This window comes from Cebus imitator, unplaced genomic scaffold, assembly GCF_001604975.1.
Source record: "Cebus imitator isolate Cc_AM_T3 unplaced genomic scaffold, Cebus_imitator-1.0 Scaffold18, whole genome shotgun sequence".
Lineage (NCBI taxonomy): Eukaryota > Metazoa > Chordata > Mammalia > Primates > Cebidae > Cebus > Cebus imitator.
Window position 1 is genome coordinate 3571427 of NW_016107333.1, and position 18923 is coordinate 3590349.

The following is an 18923-nucleotide window of genomic DNA, read 5'->3' on the forward strand; positions in this document are numbered from 1 at the left end:
CTCAGGGGGATGAAACAGCTTGCCCAGCCCACAAGGTAATGATGGCAGCACCACAGCTCCATCCTCCCACTGGGCCACCTCGAGTGTTATCTGTGCACTGACTGGGTTATAAGGCTTGACGGCAGTTGGGGGCTATTTTTCAGTCCTGCCTGATCATCAGACTGGCAGAGAGTGCTTGGAACCACACAGATTCCCTGGCCTACCCTGTACCCACTGTCCAGATGGCTACAGGGGTGGGGATAGGGGAGCAGTGAGGTGAGTAATCAGTATTTTAACAAGTCTTGACAATTGGGAGAGTTTGGAAAATCCTAAGATAGTCACTGAAAAGTGGCCCACTGTAAGCTCATTGCAATTTGACTGAACCTGCAAGGGCGTTTTGGCTGCAATCAACAGATACTCCCGTCAAAATGTTTTGTCTGTTAAGGAAATGTATCATTCTATGTCTCTGCCTCATAACTCTTTGTAAGAACTTTTTAAAGGACAGAATGTCTTTCCCAGAAGCCCCTTTCCACAGAAAACTTCTCCTCACATCTCATTGGCCAGAAATGTCACATGACCCTCCCCCATCTAAACCAATCACTGGCCAGAGGAATTGGGTCACTACTGTTGCCTCAACCAATCAGAAGCCAGGCCCTGGGGGAACATGGCTTTTTGAAGGGAGTTGTATTCATGAACAAAATAAGGATTCTGCCTACACAAAAAGAGTGTGTGAGTCCCAAGTGACTCACCCATTGTACCTGGGTTAGTTGCTAGAATTAGGAATAGCAGGGCTATAAACTAGGGCTGCCTGAGGTATTGCAGGAGCACCAAAGAGAAGGCAAAGGGCTTTGCCTGGAGAAGAACCATGGAGGGCTTCCTGGAAGGGGCATTGGAACTTGTTCTTGTAGAATGAAGAGTTTACCAATAAATCAAAGCTTCTAGCAGCCAGATTCTCTCACTTTCCACTAGGCCATCCAGCAAGACTGCCTATTCTGTTTACCACCCACAGGCCTGAAGATAAAGCCAAGGGGCTGGTGGTCCTGATTGATGCCAGGAAACAGCCCCCACAGCCTGGTCTGGTCAGTGCCCTGCAGGCCACTCAGGTGAGTGGGAGGTGGAGAGCCTTAGCCTAGTAAGTCCTGGGAGCCACCAGGCGCCTCCTGACATTCACAGTGCCTGGGGGTGCTTAGGGCTGGGACCAGGACTCTCAGGCAGGGACTTTTACCGCAGCCAACAGAAAACTCAGCCCTGACAAGCTTGGAGCTCATTGGTTCATGTCACTGGACAGTCCAGGAGCCAAGTCCAGCTTCAAGTATGGCTTGATCCAGGATCTCAGATATTGTCACTAGAACCTGGTTTCTCTCTCTCCATTTCTGGCCCCATTCTCTTGGGAGAATGCCATTCTCACATAACCACCCTATGCCCCTTGGTGGCAGAAAGGCTCCCAGCAGCTCTGACTTCACCTGGTCTCTCCTTTAAATCCATTAGGAAAAAGTGAGAGATTATTTTCCCAGAGATGTCAGCAAAAGTGTCTTTGTGTCTCAGTTACGTTTGGTTTAGGAGTCCCTGCACACCCAACCGTGTGGCCTGGGGGTGAATGCAACACACTGACTGGCTCAGACTTCGATCACATAAACCTCATGAGCTGAGAAGGGAGGAGAGAAGAGATTCCTCTCCAGCCATGGTGGGCAGCAGAGTCCATGGAGGTCCTGCATCTGTTTACCTTATGGTTGGACCTCCTTCGATTTGTAGATGGACAAAAAGAGGCCCGGAGGGGCGGGTCATCTAGAAAGGTTTGCAACACAGCTTGAACCTTTTGCCCTCATGACATCCATCCAACGATTCCTGATCCAAACATAACACACAAAGATCCCAGTCATGGGGGGACCCCACCCTGTCCTTAGGGCTCATCTGCCTGCATCTTACAGGGGATGGAGGAGGAAATCAGTGTGTGAGGCTCCCTGAAGGTTTGGGAGAAGCAGCTCTGCAGTGGTTCTCTTTGACAGGCTCAGGTCCCAGCCTCCATCCGAGCTGTTCTCTTCCTGGGGGAGAAGGAGGTGGCTCTCCAGCTGCAGACATTGCTTGACATCCAGGTGAGGGGGACGCAGGGTGGGCGGTTGAGGAGGGGAGTTGTTGGGCTCGAGGGGAGCTGGGGTTAAGGAGAGGAAGAGCTGCAGAATTCATGAGATAGAAGAGGCCTTGGAATAATCTAGCGTAGGGCAATAAATATGAGGGGTGAGTGCTACCACTCCCCAGTATCGCTCCATAGCAGGCATTGTGAAATCAGTCACAGAATGACCTCTCTCTGGCAGTCCTAGCAACCCCTGGCGGGTGCCACCACATGATCGAGAGTTGCACATGGATGAAAACTATTTGAAAAACTTCATCTGGTCCATCCCTCCTCCCTTTCTTTTCAGAGGGGGAAACTGAAGCCTAAGGCCACAAAGCAAACTAGCCGCAGGGCTGGAGTCTCCTGACTCCGGTGCCTTTTGCACACTGCGGTCAGACCTGCTCTTCCTGTATTTCTCACCCTAATTAATACAGATGTGGAGCTGAAGTGGGACTTTGCAGGAACGAGCCTGCAGCTCCCTTTAATTAGTGCCACACACCACAGTAATGAGTATGGGCAGTCAGTACTCCATCCCGCTTTGGGATGTGATTTTAAGTCTCCTTCCTCATGGTTAGTGAAGAGGCACATTGTAGGCTGGAGATGTGCTTTTCCAACTTCAGTGTGCTTACTGATCTCTTGGGGATGTACGTCACTGTGCAGATTTTGATTGAGTAATTCTGGATGGGCCCTGGGACTCTGAATTTCCAGCATGTCCTAGGACTGCACTTTGAGTAGCAAGAATATCAGGCGGGTCCAAAAAAACCCACAGAATCCGCCAAATCCCAAGCCTAGGTATCTGGAGCTATTCCCAGCATAAACCCAAATTTCCCTGCCTGGGAGAAGCAGTCACCTAGTTTTTCTTCCATGTCTTAGGGGACACTGTTGGGATTTAGTGACTTTTCTCACCAGCCCCAAGAAGGAAGCAGCTCTTGGTGGCTCATCAGGGAACTGTGCAAGGATTACAAAGAAGTTTCATCGTAAGGGCCAACTTCAATCAGTTTGTGTGATTGCCTGGAGAGTTGTGCTGGGAAAGAGCCAAGCTCAGAGGGAACAAGTGCTGTGATTGATTAATGATGTCTGCCTTGGGCACAGGCTAGTTGAGAAGGCAGTATGAGTGCTGTTTATTTGCCATTCCTTAACCAGGCTCTGGTTCCGAATTTTGATTTGTTTGAGTTTCCAGAGAAGATGGGTTGCCCACAAAGCAGCTTTTAAAGCTGGAGTCAACCTTGCTTGTGGGAGATGAACTAGTGCTGGGGTGGGGATCTGGGCAGGACCTTCTAAAATGACTGTCCTCACACTGAGTCCCTGGTTCTCCTGATTCTTTGGTCTGCAGGTGGAGGTGCTGACCTCATTAAAGGCCCTCAGCCACCACGTGGACCCCAGCCAGCTGCCCGAAGCCCTGGGAGGCCCTTTCCCCTATTGCCACAGCGAGTGGGTGCAGTTCTTCCAGGTGTTTGCCATCACGGCCTTTAGCCTCGGCCCCTCTCCTTCTCTTCCTCTCTTCAGTCTTCTGTCCCATGGATCCATCAACTCTACTGCACTAAAAAATAGTCACTCAACAAATGTTTACAATGGAGGTACAGAGTAGAATGATTAAGAGGTCAGGCTCTGAGGCCGGGCTGCCTGCGTTACAATCCCAGCCGTGCTGTGTGATCGTGGATAAGTTACTTACCTTCTCTGCACCTTCGTTTCCTCATCAGTTAAATAGGGGGTAATAATAGTACCTCCTTATGAGGTTTTTATGAGGATTAATTTAGTTAATATGGGTAAAGAGTTTAGAGGAGTGTCTGGCACATGAGAGGTATATCTATATTAACTGAAAATAAATATAGAGGGCTGGGTACTGTGGCTCACATCTGTAATCCCAGCACTTTGGGAGACAGAGGTGGGTGGATCACATGAGGTCAAGAGTTTGAGACCAGCCTGGCCAACATGGTAAAACCACATATTTACTAAAAATACAAAAAAGAAAAAATTAGCCAGGCGTGGTGGTACATGCCTGTAGTCCCAGCTACTCAGGAGGCTGAGGGATGAGAATTGCTTGAACCTGGGAGGTGGAGATCGCAGTGAGCCATGATCGCACCACTGCACTGCAGCCTGGGCCACAGAGCAAGATTTCATCTCACAAAAAAAAAAAAAAACCAAAAACATAAACAAAGTAGGCTCAAACCACACCGAAACCCATGCCCATTAATGCCCCCCCAGGGTTCTCTCTAAACCAGGGCTCCTCAACCTTAACCTGTTCACGTTTGGGGCTGAGCAATTCTGTTTTGTTGAGACCGGCCGGGCCAACATGGCAAAACCCCATATCTAAAAATACAAACAGTGCGGCATGCTTGGCCCCATCCCCCGCTCTACTCATTCTTTGCACCCCACAAATTATGACAATCAAAAAATGTCCCCTGACACTGCCGAATGTCCTCGGGGGCAAAGCCGCCCTGTGTTGAGAACCACTGGTGTAGACTAACAGCCTAACACGGTGGCTTATTTCCTTTTTGCCTGGGTATCTTTTAAAAACTGTTTTTGAATAGGCAATAAGTACATTCAAACTTCAAATGGTACAAAAAGATACATACTGGACAATCTCCTTTTCTGCTTGTCCCCCAGCCTCCTAGCTTCCCCTTCCAGAAACCTCCAATGAATCCACTGGTTTTTGAACTGTACTGTAGCTTTAAACCCTTTCCTTGAAATGAAATCTTACCTATAGGTCCACTACATAAAACTGAGAATGGCAATAAACGCAGTCTGGGCTGGGCTCTGTTCTAAGTGCCTGGCATATATTACTGGGCTTAATCCTCACACAACCATAGAAGGCAGGAACTACTGTGATCTCCATTTTAGAGCAGGAAGCAGAGACAGAGAGGTTAAGTAACTTGCCCAAGGTCTCACAGCTTGTAAGTGAAGGAGCTGGGCTGAATTGGGACTCAGCTGAGAATGCTCCCCTAACTCTGCCCCCTTCCTTCCCTTACCCCATGGCATCCCCACCGGCCTGGGAATTGCTCAGGCCTGTCTCCTTTCTTTTCCCTCACTCATACTCAATACCAGTGGTTCTCAAATTGTGGTCCCCCAGGCCGTCAGCATCAGCAACACCTGGAAACATGTTAGAAATGCACATTCTACCAGGCCCCGCCCCCCGGCCCAGAGGAGAAGCAGAAACTCAGAGGCAGGGCCCAAAAGTCCGTTTTTTTGTTTGTTTGTTTGTTTGTTTTTCTTTTGAGATGGACTCTTGCTCTTTCACCCAGGCTGGAGTGCAGTGGCGCGATCTCAACTCACTGCAACCTCCGCCTCCCGGGTTCAAGCAATTCTCCTGCCTCAGCCTCCCGAGTACCTGAGACTACAGGTGCACGCCACCATGCCTGGATAATTTTTTTGTATTTTAATAGAGATGAGGTTTCACTGTGTTGCCCAGACTGGTTGAGAACTCCTAAGCTCGGGTGATCCACCTGCCTTGGCCTCGCAAATTGCTGGGATTACCGGCATGAGCCACCGTACCTGGCCCAGAAGTCTGTGTTTTAACCAGCTCTCCAGATGCTTCTGATGCATCTAAAGTTTGAGAACCACTGCCTCCCACCTCCCCTGTGCACTCCTGGGGTGGAAGAGCCATCCTCCGGCCCACCCTGGGCTGACACCCCCACTCTGGTCCTCTATCCTGCAGAAGCTGGACCCTTTCCTTGCCGAGCTCCACCAGGCCTCTTCCCTGCTACAAGCTTCCATAGAGGAATTCGAGAAGGCTGACCCCCCTGGGGGGATGCAGGTGAGCCTGGAGCACAGTGGGCAGGGAAGCAAACCATACCCCAGACTCCGTGGACCAAGGGCTTCAAGAAGGGGACAGCCTGGGGACGAGGGGGAGGCCATTATTGTCCCTGTTTTTCATCATTCGCTTGACTGATATTTGGGGGGCACCCACTTTGTGCCCTACCACGGAGATCAGCCTGGGGCAAACTGACTTTTGCCCTCTCAAGGTTCCTGGTGCAGTGGCAGAGGTGGTAGTTTAAAAAGCAAACAAGGCCCGGCTTGGTGGCTCACGCCTGTAATCCCAGCACTTTGGGAGGCCAAGATGGGCAGATCACCTAAGGTCAGGAGTTCGAGACCAGCCTGACCAATATGACCAATATGGTGAAATCCCGAATCTACAAAAATACAAAAATTAGCCAGGTGTGGTGGTGGGTGTCTATAGTCCCAGCTACTTGGGAGGCTGAGAATTGCTTGAACCCGGAAGACGGAGGTTGCAGTGAGCTGGGATTGTGACACTGTACTCCAGCCTGGGTGATAGAGCGAGACTCTGTCTCAAAAAAAAAAAAAAAAAAAAAAAAAGCAAATAAATGGGTATGTCATTCCAAATTGTGTCAAGTCCTGTGGAAGTAAGACTGGGAATAATGGGGAAGGAGGAGGCCTCTCTGAAGAGCTGGCTTCTAAGTTGAGGCTTGAAGTTTGAGAAGGAGCCTGCCTTTGTGGGGGCCTGTGCTCCAGGCAGGGAGCAAACGCATGCAAAGGCCCTGGGGTGGGATTATACCTGGGTGTTCAGGAGTAGCAAGGAGCCCAGTGTGGAGCGGAATGAGTGGCAGAGAAGCACGGGGGGAGCTTCTAGATGCAGCAGGGGCTGGATCAAGGAAGAGTTGGGTTGGGATTAGATTCTAAGCCTGCAGGAAAGTCACTGGAGAGTTTTAAACCAGGAGTCACCAGATTTTCACTTTGAGATCTGTTCATCTGGAGAACAGACTGTGGGGGGAGTCGGAGGGCAGCAGGAAGATGAGTGAAGAGGCTGGAATGGGCGTCCCAGCAAGAGATGCTTGCTGGAGGGTGGACCAGTGAGGTTGCCATGGTGATGAGAGGGGGCGTGACTAGAGGGGATGTTTTTAAGATAGAAACTACAGACTTTCTGGAGGACCTTGAATGCCAAACTGGGAGTTGGACTTGGTCTGGGTGTGGGGAGCCTTGGAAGGTTGCAGAGGGAGAGTGGGGATGGGGTCTCAGGGCACCTCCCTATGCTGGCAGGAGGCCACCAGGTGCCTGAGCAAGTCCAAGGAGCTGATGGAGGCTGTGCTGAGGGACCCGGGCCTACTGGGCCTCCAGCGGGAAGGTGGAGCCACCCTGGCCAGGCTGCAGCGTGATGCCAGCAGGCTGGACTTCAGCCCTGATGTCAGGTACAGACATCCAGGTCTTTCCTCCTCCACCCCATCCTGTTTCTGGCCCAGGAGCTTGGAGCTGGGGCCACCCCATCTAGGGGACACATAGCTGAGCCCTAAGGGTACCCAGTTTTGCAGTAGCTGCAGGGCTTATATCCCAGGCTGAGGCCTGGTCAGAGGAACCCACCCTGAGCCCCAGCAATTTCTTTGTCCCTTCTCCGCTTCCCCTCCTTCAGCCCCAGCCATCTTGAGCCTGGGATGGGCATCGGTTGATGTCACCTACCCATTTCTGGTCACCCTTTTGGACCAAGTGCTTTCTCTGACCCGAACACCAGGCTGAAGCCCTGCAAGGGCGTCTCATTTATTTCTGGCAAGAACTCTGTGAGGTCCACATTGTCCATTTGTCTGATGGGTAACTGAGGCTCAGCCAAGGGAAATAGCAGCTACGCAGTCAGGGATTTGAAGCCAGGTCATCTGAGTATTTAACCCCTGCCTGGCCCTGCCTTCCCCAGTAGGGTGCTCAAACACACCTTTGAGAACCTCATGGCATCTCAGGGGTCTCAGAGCCAGAATGAATTACAGACATTCCTAGAAAGTCCCAGCTTTCTTCAATTTTGGGGATAGGGAAAAGTCAGTCATTAAATTGGTCAGCAATTGCAAATATTTTCTCCCTCTTAGTACACAGCTACTTATATTCAAAGTCAAGGGCAAAGTTCGCATGAGCCTTTTTTTTTTTTTTTTTTTTTTTTGAGGCGGAGTCTTACTCTATTTCCCAGGCTGGAGTGCAGTGGCACGATCTCAGCTCGCTGCTACCTCTGCCTCCCAGGTCAAGCGATTCTCCTGCCTCAGCCTCTCTAGTAGCTGGGATTACAGGCGCCTGCCACCACACCCAGCCAATTTTTGTATTTTTTGTAGAGACAAGGTTTCACCACATTGGCCAGGCTGGTCTCAAACTCCTGACCTCAGGTGATCCACCCACCTTGGTCTCCCAAAGTGCTGGGATTACAGGCACGAACCATTGCACCCGGCTTTGTGAGCTTTTAAGAACATTTTGTTTATGGAACCAAGACCTAAATAACCCTTTGTATGTGTCCAGCATTTTTCTCAGGGCTTTACAAATACCAACTCGTTTAATTCACTCCTAAAGTAGCTGCAAGTATTATCCTTATTTTGCAGTGGAGGAACCTGAGGCTCAGAGAGGGTAAGTGACTAGTCCAGGGTCACACAGCTGGGATGTGGTGGGGCCCGGACTTGAATCCAGGCGGTCTGGTCCCAGAATCTTGAACACACCACCCAGAGCTGCACTAGACTTGAGAGCAGGCTCACACAGATGGACGCACAAGCAGCAGTGGGTGTGGGGTCATCCCCCTGCCCCCCGGTGCCTGGTGGGGGCTCGCACTGTCTTTCTCATCCTGTTCCACCTTCACCTGCCGGGCCCAGGCCCCTCCTGTCCACCCCACACCACATAGACCCGCGGCTGCCAGCAACTCCACCAGGGGGCACTGTGGTCCCACACGTGCTGCTCTGGGTGTTTCTGCGGCGGGTCCCTGCTGCTCTGGGCGTTTCCATCCCTCCCTCTCCAGGCGTGCAGAGATTTTCTATCCCGTTCATGCACCCTGGGCCCACAGCTCTTCCCTGGAAGGGTGGCGACCTGTGGGGAGCTGCAGTCAGGTGGGGAGGCTGAGGCAGAGCGAGGTGCCCTCCGGGAAGGCAAGCTTTTCTTCCATCTTCTCTTCCATTTTCCCTCTGAAGGCAGAGCCTCTAGAGCAGAGGAGGGCAGGGCAGGGTTTGAGATTCCTCCCTTCACGCAAGTATCCCCATACCTGAAATCCCATCCACACTTCTTCCTTAGTAACTTGTGGCTCTGAGCACTTTTTAAAAATATGTGCACAAACAGCCGTGGGTGGGGTTCCAACTCAGACCGCCACCTGCGAGTCGGTTCCCCTCCCTTGACGTTAGTTTTCCCCATCTGTGAAATGGAGGCAGGGCCAGTGGGTGTGTTGCAGCAACTTCCCACCATGGCAATAGAAATAGCACTGACTTGACAAACATCGTGCGCTGGGCGCTGTGTTAAGTGTTGTGCATGCAGGAATGCTGGTTCTCTGCCCTGGCTGCCCTGGAACCACCTGAGGTCTATCAGTGCCTCTGCCGGGCGCAGTGGTTCACGCCTGTAATCCTGTAGTGCTTTGGGAGGCCGAGGCAGGTGGACCACTTGAGGTCAGGAGTTCAAGACCAGCCTGGCCAACATGGTGAAACCCCATCTCCGCTAAAAGTACAAAAATTAGCCAGGTGTGGTGGCATGTGCCTGTAATCCCAGCTACCCGGGAGGCTGAGGCAGGAGAGTTGCTAGGATCCGGGAGGCTGAGACTGCAGTGAGCAGAGATTGTGCCACTGCACTGCAACCCGGGCAACAGAGTGAGACTCCATCAGAGAAAGAGAGGAAGAGAGAGAGACGGAAGAAAAAGAAAGAAAGAAGGAAAGAAAGAAAGAAAGAAAAGAAAAAACATAAAAAAAGGAAAGAAAGCATCAGTGTCTTGGCTCAACTCAGAGTCCGACTTCACTGGCCCATGGCATTGAGATGTGTTAAACCTTCCAGGGCAGATTCTAATGTACAGCTAGGGTTGAGAGCCAGGTCGTTAAATTATTCAGTCCTTACAACCATACTATGAAGTGGGTTCTGTGATTATCTCCACCTCGCAAAAGAAAAAACAGAGACACAGAAAGGTTGAGAAATTTGTGCAGAGCCTCCTACCAGAAGGCAGCAGAGCTGGGCTTTGAACCCAGATCTGTCTGGCCAGCTTCATACCCTCCTGGGGAAGGGGAGAGGGTCATTTCACTTCCTACTGTGTCTTCTTGTCCTCCTAGTCCCATGGAGGGCCGAGGCTGAGGCCCAGAGAGGTGTAGGGACCTGCCCACGGTCACACAGCAAGTTAGCTGGAAACCCAGGCTGGGGCCACAGAGATGGGGGGGCAGGCTTGTGTGGGGTGGGAGTACAGCGGGGTGAAGAGGGCAGCACGGGCCTTTTCTCACCTCCACCCGCCTCCCAGGAGCCGTCTGGCTGCAGCCACTGCCCTATACAGCCTTGTGGACGAGCAGCTTCACGTTCTGGTCACCGCATCCAACAGCCTCCTGGGGAAGCTGGAGCTCCGCATCCGCCTGGGCCACCTGGAAGCCACCATTCACCAGGTGAAAGGGGAGGCTGGCTTGGGGCATGGGGGTTCTGCCTGGCCGCATTGCACAGGAGAGCCCCGACTCCAGGCCCAGCCCCAGCCAGACACTTTGCTCTGGAGAAAGGACACCAGGCAGGCATCCTTGGGGCATGCCACATGACATGGTGCTCCATAAGTGCTCAGTGGGTGAAGACCTAACTTCAAGAGCTGCACTTATTGAGCACCAACTCCCTGCCAAGCCCTGGGCCAGAGCTGTTGTGAACATCGTTGCTTTCCAACTTCATCTCTTACTGGTGATGTGGGGAAGGTGCTAGGATTTCACCCACTGCACAGATGAGGAAACTGAGGCTGGGAGACCTGCCTGTGGTTGCATATCTGGGGTCTGATTCTGGAACCCGCACCTGGCATGGCTTCACCTGACTGCCGGTGCCAAGAACCAATACACTCCTTTCTGCCGGGAGCCGTGGGGCACGGCGTGTCCCTGTATCAGACAGCCCTGGCCCATTCCTGGCTGAGCACTTGCTCGTGGTGTGGCCCTCCCTGGACAAGATGTTTCGCTCTTCAGTGCCTCAGTGTCTTCATTTGCTGAATGGGGATAGTGTTAGTACCTGCTACATTGGGTCTGTGAAGATCGTGAGTGAATGGGCTCTTTAAGATACCCCAGGATAAGAACAGAACTTCCACACAGGGCGTCGAGGGCCATTTTATACCCTCTGTCTTTCACTGAGTCTTCATGTCTACCCCATTTTACCACTGAGTAAACTGAGGCCCCGAAAGGAGGAGTGGCTTGCCAGGTTCACACGGTGAGTTCCCAGTGGTCCCATAAACTGCCCTCTGCAGCCTGCAGCCTTTTCTCCGGCACTGTTTGCAGGCGTGCGTGCGCACACACACAAACAGGGACTCCTCACCCCCGAGGCCACCTCTTTTATGATTAGCACCACTGATTGGTTAGAGTAGCCTGATATTCACCACCCGGTGACTTCATTCAGACAACAGTGTGCACTGAGGGGCCACTATGCAGGCGTTGGCCAGGCCAGATACCCTCTTGGGTCCCACTGCGAAGAACATGACCACACATTCCCCTCCCCAGGTCATTCCTTCCCATGCCCAGAATTGGGAGGGTTTCGGTCCAAGCCAGTGGTCACAGGCCTAGCCACTGAATGTGTGAGGACAGAAGACCTCGGCCTCCCAGGATGTCGGGAGCTGGACAAGGGAGGTCTCCTAGCAGCCCCTCATGTCCAGATCTGCCTCTCCTGCCCCAGGTCAGCGACTGGATGGAGCAGGAAGGAGGCAGGTGCCTGCAAACGCTGACCCCCAAGGATGGAAGTTTGAAGACAGTGGAGAAAGCCCACGCAGAGTTTGAGAACTTCTTCCTCCAGGCTGCAGTGCGTGCCAGGCAATGGAGGAGCGGGACTGCAGCATGTGGAGAGGGCATTAGAGGGGGCGGCACTGCCGGGGCCAAGCTGTGGAGGTGGGAAGAGCAGGAAAAGTTGCAGAGACAGTGAGGGAACCAGCTCATATCGCAGAGTTCAGCTGAGATGTTATTTCTTCTAGGATCCTTGCCAGATGGCCAAGCCGGACAATATTCCCAGTCCCCCAAAGGGTTTCTTAAAATGCAGTTTCCAGGGCCTTACCCTAAACCTAATAACTCAGCCTCACAGAGCCAGGAGTGGGGGGTAGGGAAGCTGCGTCAACATGATGTGATGTAACAAGCTCTGGGCCACAGTGATTCAGCCCCGTATCAGTGCTCAGGAATTCCCAGGCCAGTGGGGAGCAGGGGCAGGGGCGGGGACAAACAGGGAAACACGCACAGAAAGGGCAAATGTGAAAGGGAGAACGTAGGGACTCAGAGCAGGAGCCTTTGGAGTCAGAGAAGTTTTTCAGAGGGACGTCTCAGCAGAGCCTGGCTAGGCAAAGTGAACTACCATGGCGAGGGCCTGGAGACTTCCAGACGCATGATTACTGCTTTTTTTTTTTTCTTTTTTTCTTTTTTTTTTTTTGAGATGGAATCTCGCTCTGTCGCCAAGGCTGGAGGACAGTGGTACAATCTCTGCTCACTGCAACCTCTATCTCCCAGGTTCAAGCAATTCTCCTGCCTCAGCTTCCCAAGTAGCTGGATTATAGGCCCCTGCCACCACACCCAACTAACTTTTGTATTTTTAGTAGAGATGGAGTTTCACCATGTTGGTTAGCTGGTCTCGAACTCCTGACCTTGTGATCCACCAGCCTCGGCCTCCCAAAGTGCTGGGATTACAGGTGTGAGCCACCGTGCCTGGCCGATAACTGCTCTTGTTAAATCCTCACCAGCAGCTAAGCCCCGTGAGGCGGGTGCTATTAGGGTCCCCCTTTTACAGATCAGGAAACTGAAGCTCAGAAAGTCTCCTGGCTCGGCAGCAGGGACGCTGGAGGTTGCCAACCTCTGAGGGAGGCCCCAGCCAGGGCCGGAGCTGAGTGCACGCCCGGTCCCCTCCCTTCTCAGGCCCAGTACCGCCGAGGCCTGGAGCTGTCAAAGCAGGCGGCTCAGCTGGGAGCCACAGCTGGAGGAGCCGGGGAGGCAGGAGGAGCAGAGCTCCCAGAGCTGGCAGCCTTTGCCTCCACCCAGCGGGCCTTCCAGGCTAAGCTGACCCACTTCTATATGGCGGCTGAGCGGCAACGCACGGACCTCGAGACGCTGCTCTACCTGCACCGCTTCTACAAGAGGGTGAGCCCCATGGCGCCCCTGCACAGACACCCTGATCCCCTGGCTGGGGGTATGGTGGGGACAGGGACACCTAGACACAGCCCCCTGCCCACCTGCACAGACACCCCGATCCCCTGGCTGGGGGTATGGTGGGGACAGGGATACCTAGACACAGTCTGAAGCTCTTCGTAATTCATTCCCTAGTCTTCTAACAGAAGAAAATCACTGGGAAGGGGAGGAGGTGAGATTTGAACGTAGGTGTGTCCATGGTGCCTGTGACATGCCTTACGTGCTTCCCAAAGAGAGAGGGAATGATGGCAGATTCCCTTCTTCAAGCAGGATTGCTGATGAGGGGTTGTGGTGGGGGCAGCGCACATCCGTGAGCATGTTCATCACGCCAGACCCTCCTGTGAGCGGACTTCATTCTCACCATACCTCTTTGATGGCAGGCACCAATCTTGTTCCCATTTTACAGATGAGAAAACTGCCCAAAGAGGGCAGTGGTGAAGCAGGATTTGATTTAGGAGCTGCCGCCCATCCTAAATTCATGTAGCCAAATCTCTCTTTATTTTTTTGATGGGAAAACTGAGGTCTATGGGGACAAAGGAGCAGCCTGGGAGAGTGTGGTCCAGCAGGGACGGGGACCCCCATGGCTGGCCCAGGCCCGGTGCCCTCGGCTGCCCCTGGCCACCAAGGACAGAGTATGAGAAAGAGCTGACCCCAGCCTCCCAGCTGTCAGTCCAGCCTGGCATGCAGGCCACAGCAATCACAGGCTGCTTCCGAGAGCAGCAGGAGGGACCTCGGTCACCTCACGCCTGGGGCGCTGAAGGACAGGGTGCTCTCTGTCTTCCTGGGACAGCAGGCAAGCGAGGTAGATGTCGGTGGTGGCAGCAAAGGGCTCCCCCAGTTCCAGCTGTGTACAGTTAAGAGCACAACACAGGCAGATTCTGAGCCTTGGAGTCTGGGGCTGTGTGTCCTTGCGTGAGCTCTGTGACCTCAGGTGCAGTGTTCCCCGCTCTAGGCCTCAGCTCCTTGCTGAGACCACAGTTAATGGCCGTGTAGTTCCTATGAGGAGCCAGGCCCCGTTCTAGCCATTTCACATATCGTTTTATTGTCACCCCATCCTATGAGGCAGGTACTACTATTATGCCCATTTCCACATAAGGAAACAGAGAGGTCAGATCACTCACACAGGGTCACACAGCTATCTGAGTGGGCAGAGATGCAAACCCAGACCATCTGGCTCTACTGCCAGCCTTGCCAGGTAGTGAGAGATTTCAATGGAAGTAACCCTTGGCACAGGGCTTTGTTCAAATTCAGAATTATTATTAACATCAATATTATCATTAGGAGGAGGAGTGCCTCCAGGGTTCCAGACATCTGGAAGCTTCTTTGCCTTGCCCACTGATTTCAGCCAATTTCAGCCCCAGTGGCCTTCCCGCATCAACCAAACATGCTCCAGCTCTGAGGCCTTTGCATGTGCTGTTCCCTCAGCCCGGAACACTCTTCCCCTTGACCGGCTGGTTTCTTCTTTCTTCCGCTCTCAGCTCACACATCCCCCCTTGCAGAGGCCCTTCCTGACCGCGCGCTCCTGTTCTCTGTTGTCACCCCGTTCCATCACTTCTGGGTGCTCACTTTGATCTGAAGCTGTCCTGGTGCTCGTCATGCGCCTGTCTCTTGCACGGTGCCTGCGAGGCAAGCTCCCAAGGCAGAGACTGGGTCCAAGTCGGTCCTGGCTCTATCCGCTGTGCCCGGCACAGGCTTGGCCCACAGGGGCTCAGGGAGGCTCTGCAGGGAGTCAGGAGAGTTGGAAGTCTGGGGATGGCCCGTGCAGAGGTGGTGTCTGTGCTGGGCCCGGAAGTCATACAGGGGAGGTGGAACCTCAGCTTTGAGTCCAACTCTTGCTGTTTCATCTGGGCTGGCCCTGTTTTCTCTCTGGCCCTGAATTTCAATCTGTTCCATAAGGGGTTGGGCAAGAGCCTTTCTGAGGTGCTGTCCATCACTGTCCAGCTTAGCCTGGAAGGTCAAGTCCTGAACAGACAGACGATGGGACAGCCCAGCACCAGCCTCCGCCCCTGGTGGGCACGCGTGAGCCGCAGCATGGGTCCTAAATAATAATAACACAGTGGTGCCACTAACGGAGATTTATGGAGCTCTTTCCCAGCCATGAGCTCCGTGTGCTTGCACGAATATGAAGCCATTTATCTAAAGACAAGTTCCTTTAATCCGTGGAAAGATGGTCTCTTCGGAGAAAATGGTTCTCCAATCCCTACAGCCTAACAGCTCGCTGTCGGGTTCTAAATCAATGGAGAGAAAGATTATGTTTTTCACGAGCTGCTGTGAAAGTGTTGGCTTCTTTGCAGTCTGCAGACATTTTGTAGGGGGAAGCGGGGACAGACAGAATCACAAAATGGGGCAGAGGCTCGCCTGCAGTGAGGGGGCCTGTGGGCCTGGCATGGCTCACAGTCTCATGGTGTGACGGTGAGGGCACACCCCTGCCTGTGCCCGTGGAGGCTCTTGGAGGACAGATCTGAGATGGAATCCCAGCTCCTCCCTGACTTGCTGTGTGATCTAGGGCAAGTGAGTTCATGTCTCTGAGCCTCAGTTTTCTTCTCTGTGAAACGGGCTGATACTGCAGTTCAGTGTGATCCTACATGAGACACACAGAACCTGGCAAACAGGTTGTGCTCGATAAACATTAGCCAGACTTCTCCCTCACAAAACTCGCAGGGGTTAATACCACCACAGATAGGAGTTTCACCTCTCAAGAGGCTTTTCATGATCATCTAGTGCAACTCCCATTTTACAGAAGAAGAAACTGAGCCCCAGAGAGAGCTAAGTCCCTGCTGTCGCATAGGTCTATTAGAAGGTGTCTGATGGGTCAGCCATGGTGGCTCAAGCCTGTAATCCCTGCACTTTGGGAGGCTGAGGCAGGCAGATCACCTGAGGTCAGGAGTTCGAGACCAGCCTCACCAACAAGGTGAAACCCCATCTCTATTAAAAATACAAAAATTAGCCAGGTGTGGTTGCATACACCTGTAGTCCCAGCTACTCAGGAGGCTGAGACAGAAGAATTACTTGAACCTGGGAGGTGGAGGTTGCAGTGAGCCGAGATTGCACCACTGCACTCCAGCCTGGGTGATGGCATGAGACTCCATCTCAAAAGAAAAACAAAAAACAAAAAAGAAGGTATCTGATGATCCTAAGGGTGCTTGGGGGCTGTTTCCAGATGGCAGGTGTGTGCACTCCAGGAAGAGAGGGAAACCAAGGTCATCGTGGTCAGTGAAGATCATGGCCAAGCTGAGTGGGACCCTGACATCGGGCACTTATTAATTCAGTCCCCCACAGTCCCACTCCCAGCCTAAGCCCCCACCTCCCTCTCTTCTTGTCCCCCCAGATGACCTGGTTCCACATGGACTGTCAGGACCTCATGACCCAGCTCAGGCTGGACAAGGACTCAAGGGTCAGTCCCGGGGACCAGCGCCGCCTCCACCGCTACCTGCAGCGACTGGCATCTGAGTTCCCTGCTGAGAAGCTGGCGACGGTGGGGTTGCAGGTGGCTTCCCTGAGCCAGGTGGGCCTGGGCCAGGAGCTGTGGGAAGAGGCCCAGCTAAGGCATGAGGAGATCCGGATGCTCCTGGAGAAGGCACTGACCCACTGCTCATGCCCAGAGCCTCCCACTGCTCACTCAGCGCGCCCAGAACGAAGAGGGGCAGCAGCCAAGGGCCAGGGTCTGAGTGGAGAGGTCACTTCCAAGGCGAGGTGGGACCTTCCCCCATTAGACTCACTGGGCATGGACCATTTGCCAAAGTCCCATTGGCCTCCTGGGGCCCCCAGAGGGGAACAGAACAGAACTTTCCAGGCAGGTACTCCACCCCAGGAAGCTGGCCAAGCTGCAGAGGCTGAAGATGGCAAAGGCACACGTGAGCTCCCTGACCCTGCCCGCGAGCCTTTGCTTGCCACCACCTTCTGGCAGCAGTCCCCCGGGCAGAGCCAGCTCCCTCACCCCACTGAGGGCAGCTTCTCCTCAGAAGGGACAGACTCACAGACATCCCTTGAGGACTGACCCCAGACAAGTCCCCCTGCCTCCCTCTAGCTGAGACCCTCCCCTTCAGTGGCACCAGCCTCCAGGGGCACTGGGATGGGGCCCAGCCAGAGGGGTAGCCGGGAGCTCTGGTTAGTCCCATTGAGACGCTGCCGTGGAGCTCCAGTTTTACCCTATTCTGCCTCTGCTGGGAGGATGAGAACTGTTGACCTGCCCCTGGCTCCAGAAAACCCCCAGAAGACCCGATCCTCGCCCATGCAGAATAGCAAGAGTGGGCATCAGAACTGGGGTGCAATAACGTGTGTGATTGGCTCCATCCCTCCAGGCTCTCATTGCCATGGAAAGACCTGTGGGCACAGACCCCTCCAGAGTCTCCCTCAAAGGCAGGCAGACGCCCACCTGCAACTCAGAAACACACAGCTCTTCCCTCGGGCACGAAGGCCAGCGTTGCCCTCATACAGAATCCTTGGGGAGACTCAGGAGTGGTTCAGTAGGATCAGTACGTTCGGTGCTGATCCAGGAACCGCTGCTGGGGTCGTTGGAGGTAAGTCTGCGAAGGGAGTAAAGAATGAAGCTACATTGTCAAGTAAATTTTTTCTTTTTTAATCATTTTTAAAAATTCATTTTATTTTATTTTTAGAAGTGAGGCCTCACTACACTGCCCAGGCTGGTCTCAAACTCCTGGACTCAAGTGGTCCTCCTGCCTTGGCCTGCCAAAGTGCTGAAATTGCTTTTTTTTTTTTTTCCCCAGAGACAGGGTCTCACTGTGGTGTCCAGGCTGACGTGCAGAGGTACAATCATGGCCTCAAATTCCTGGGTTCAACCAATTCTCCCGCCTCAGCCTCCTGAGTAGGTGGACTACGGGCACGCACCCCCATGCTCAGCTGTTTATTTGTTTTTTGTAGAGATGGGGCCTTGCTATGTTGCCCCGGCAGGCTGGTCTCAAGCTCAAGCGACCCTCTGGATTCAGCCTCCCACAGTGCTGGGATTACAGGTATGACCGCTGTGCCTCACCTGGATCTTGCTGGACATCTCCGAAAGACAGCATGGAGTCCTGGCGCACCCCCCGAGGGGTGAGGCACCCGAGGCATTTATCTGCCAGCCCTCAGGAACTGGCACTCGTAGACGGCAGGCACAGCTAGCTCCACTGGCCTGGGCAAAGAGAGTCGCCTCGTGGAGCCGGGGGCCGGTTCTTGTGCTCAGAAGGGCAGGGCCTGTCTTCTGTGCTCCCTGTCTCACGAGGCTCCTTCACCAGGCATGGGCCTTCATTCCCAAGTTCAAGGAACCCCATGGAATCCTGTCCTTGTCCTCCATAGAGAATCCCTTGCCTTTCTCACCTCTCCACCAAGCCTCCCTGGACTGTGTCTTCTGTCCCCCTCCCTGTCCAATGGCCACCTAAAGAGGCACAGCCTCTGTGGCCCAGTGCCATTGGGGTTCTGTGGGTGGCTGGGTCCCAATGATTGCAGACCGTGGGAAGGGGCCCATCTGTTGGATCTTAGATGGAGCATCCAGAAGCCCCAACCTTCACACTGCCCAGAGTGGACCCTGACAGCATCTCTCTGGAGTGTCATTAAGCTGAAAGTGTTTGCCCATCTCTGCAGCAGGCTGCATTACTGAAGTGGCCTCTTGGTCACCTAGCCCTGACTTTTCCTGGCTCCAGGAAGAGGCTGGGGGCACATGTCCCCACAATGAGGCTGTGAAGGGCAGAGAGGCAGGCCTGGGACAGGCAGAGGGGGACAAATAGGGCTTCTCAGGAGTTGTCCCAGCCAAGAGTCTCACACTGAGTACCTAAAATGGCTTCAGGAATCTTCCA

The 18923-nt window shown here is 53.5% G+C and overlaps 1 protein-coding gene across 1 annotated transcript in view; it reads left to right on the plus strand.

Annotated features, from left to right (window-relative positions):
• The window catches only part of KIAA1755 (KIAA1755 ortholog), a 48487-nt gene extending 31061 nt beyond the window's left edge, over positions 1 to 17426 (plus strand). Inside the window, exons 6-14 of the mRNA XM_017512156.1 lie at positions 989 to 1082; positions 1986 to 2072; positions 3423 to 3539; positions 5745 to 5843; positions 7085 to 7233; positions 10263 to 10401; positions 11648 to 11770; positions 12865 to 13086; positions 16463 to 17426. Of these exons, the coding sequence (XP_017367645.1) occupies positions 989 to 1082; positions 1986 to 2072; positions 3423 to 3539; positions 5745 to 5843; positions 7085 to 7233; positions 10263 to 10401; positions 11648 to 11770; positions 12865 to 13086; positions 16463 to 17131 (1699 nt within the window). The 3' untranslated portion in view covers positions 17132 to 17426. The remainder of the gene's footprint in view (positions 1 to 988; positions 1083 to 1985; positions 2073 to 3422; positions 3540 to 5744; positions 5844 to 7084; positions 7234 to 10262; positions 10402 to 11647; positions 11771 to 12864; positions 13087 to 16462) is intronic.
• Positions 17427 to 18923: the final 1497 nt, after the last annotated feature.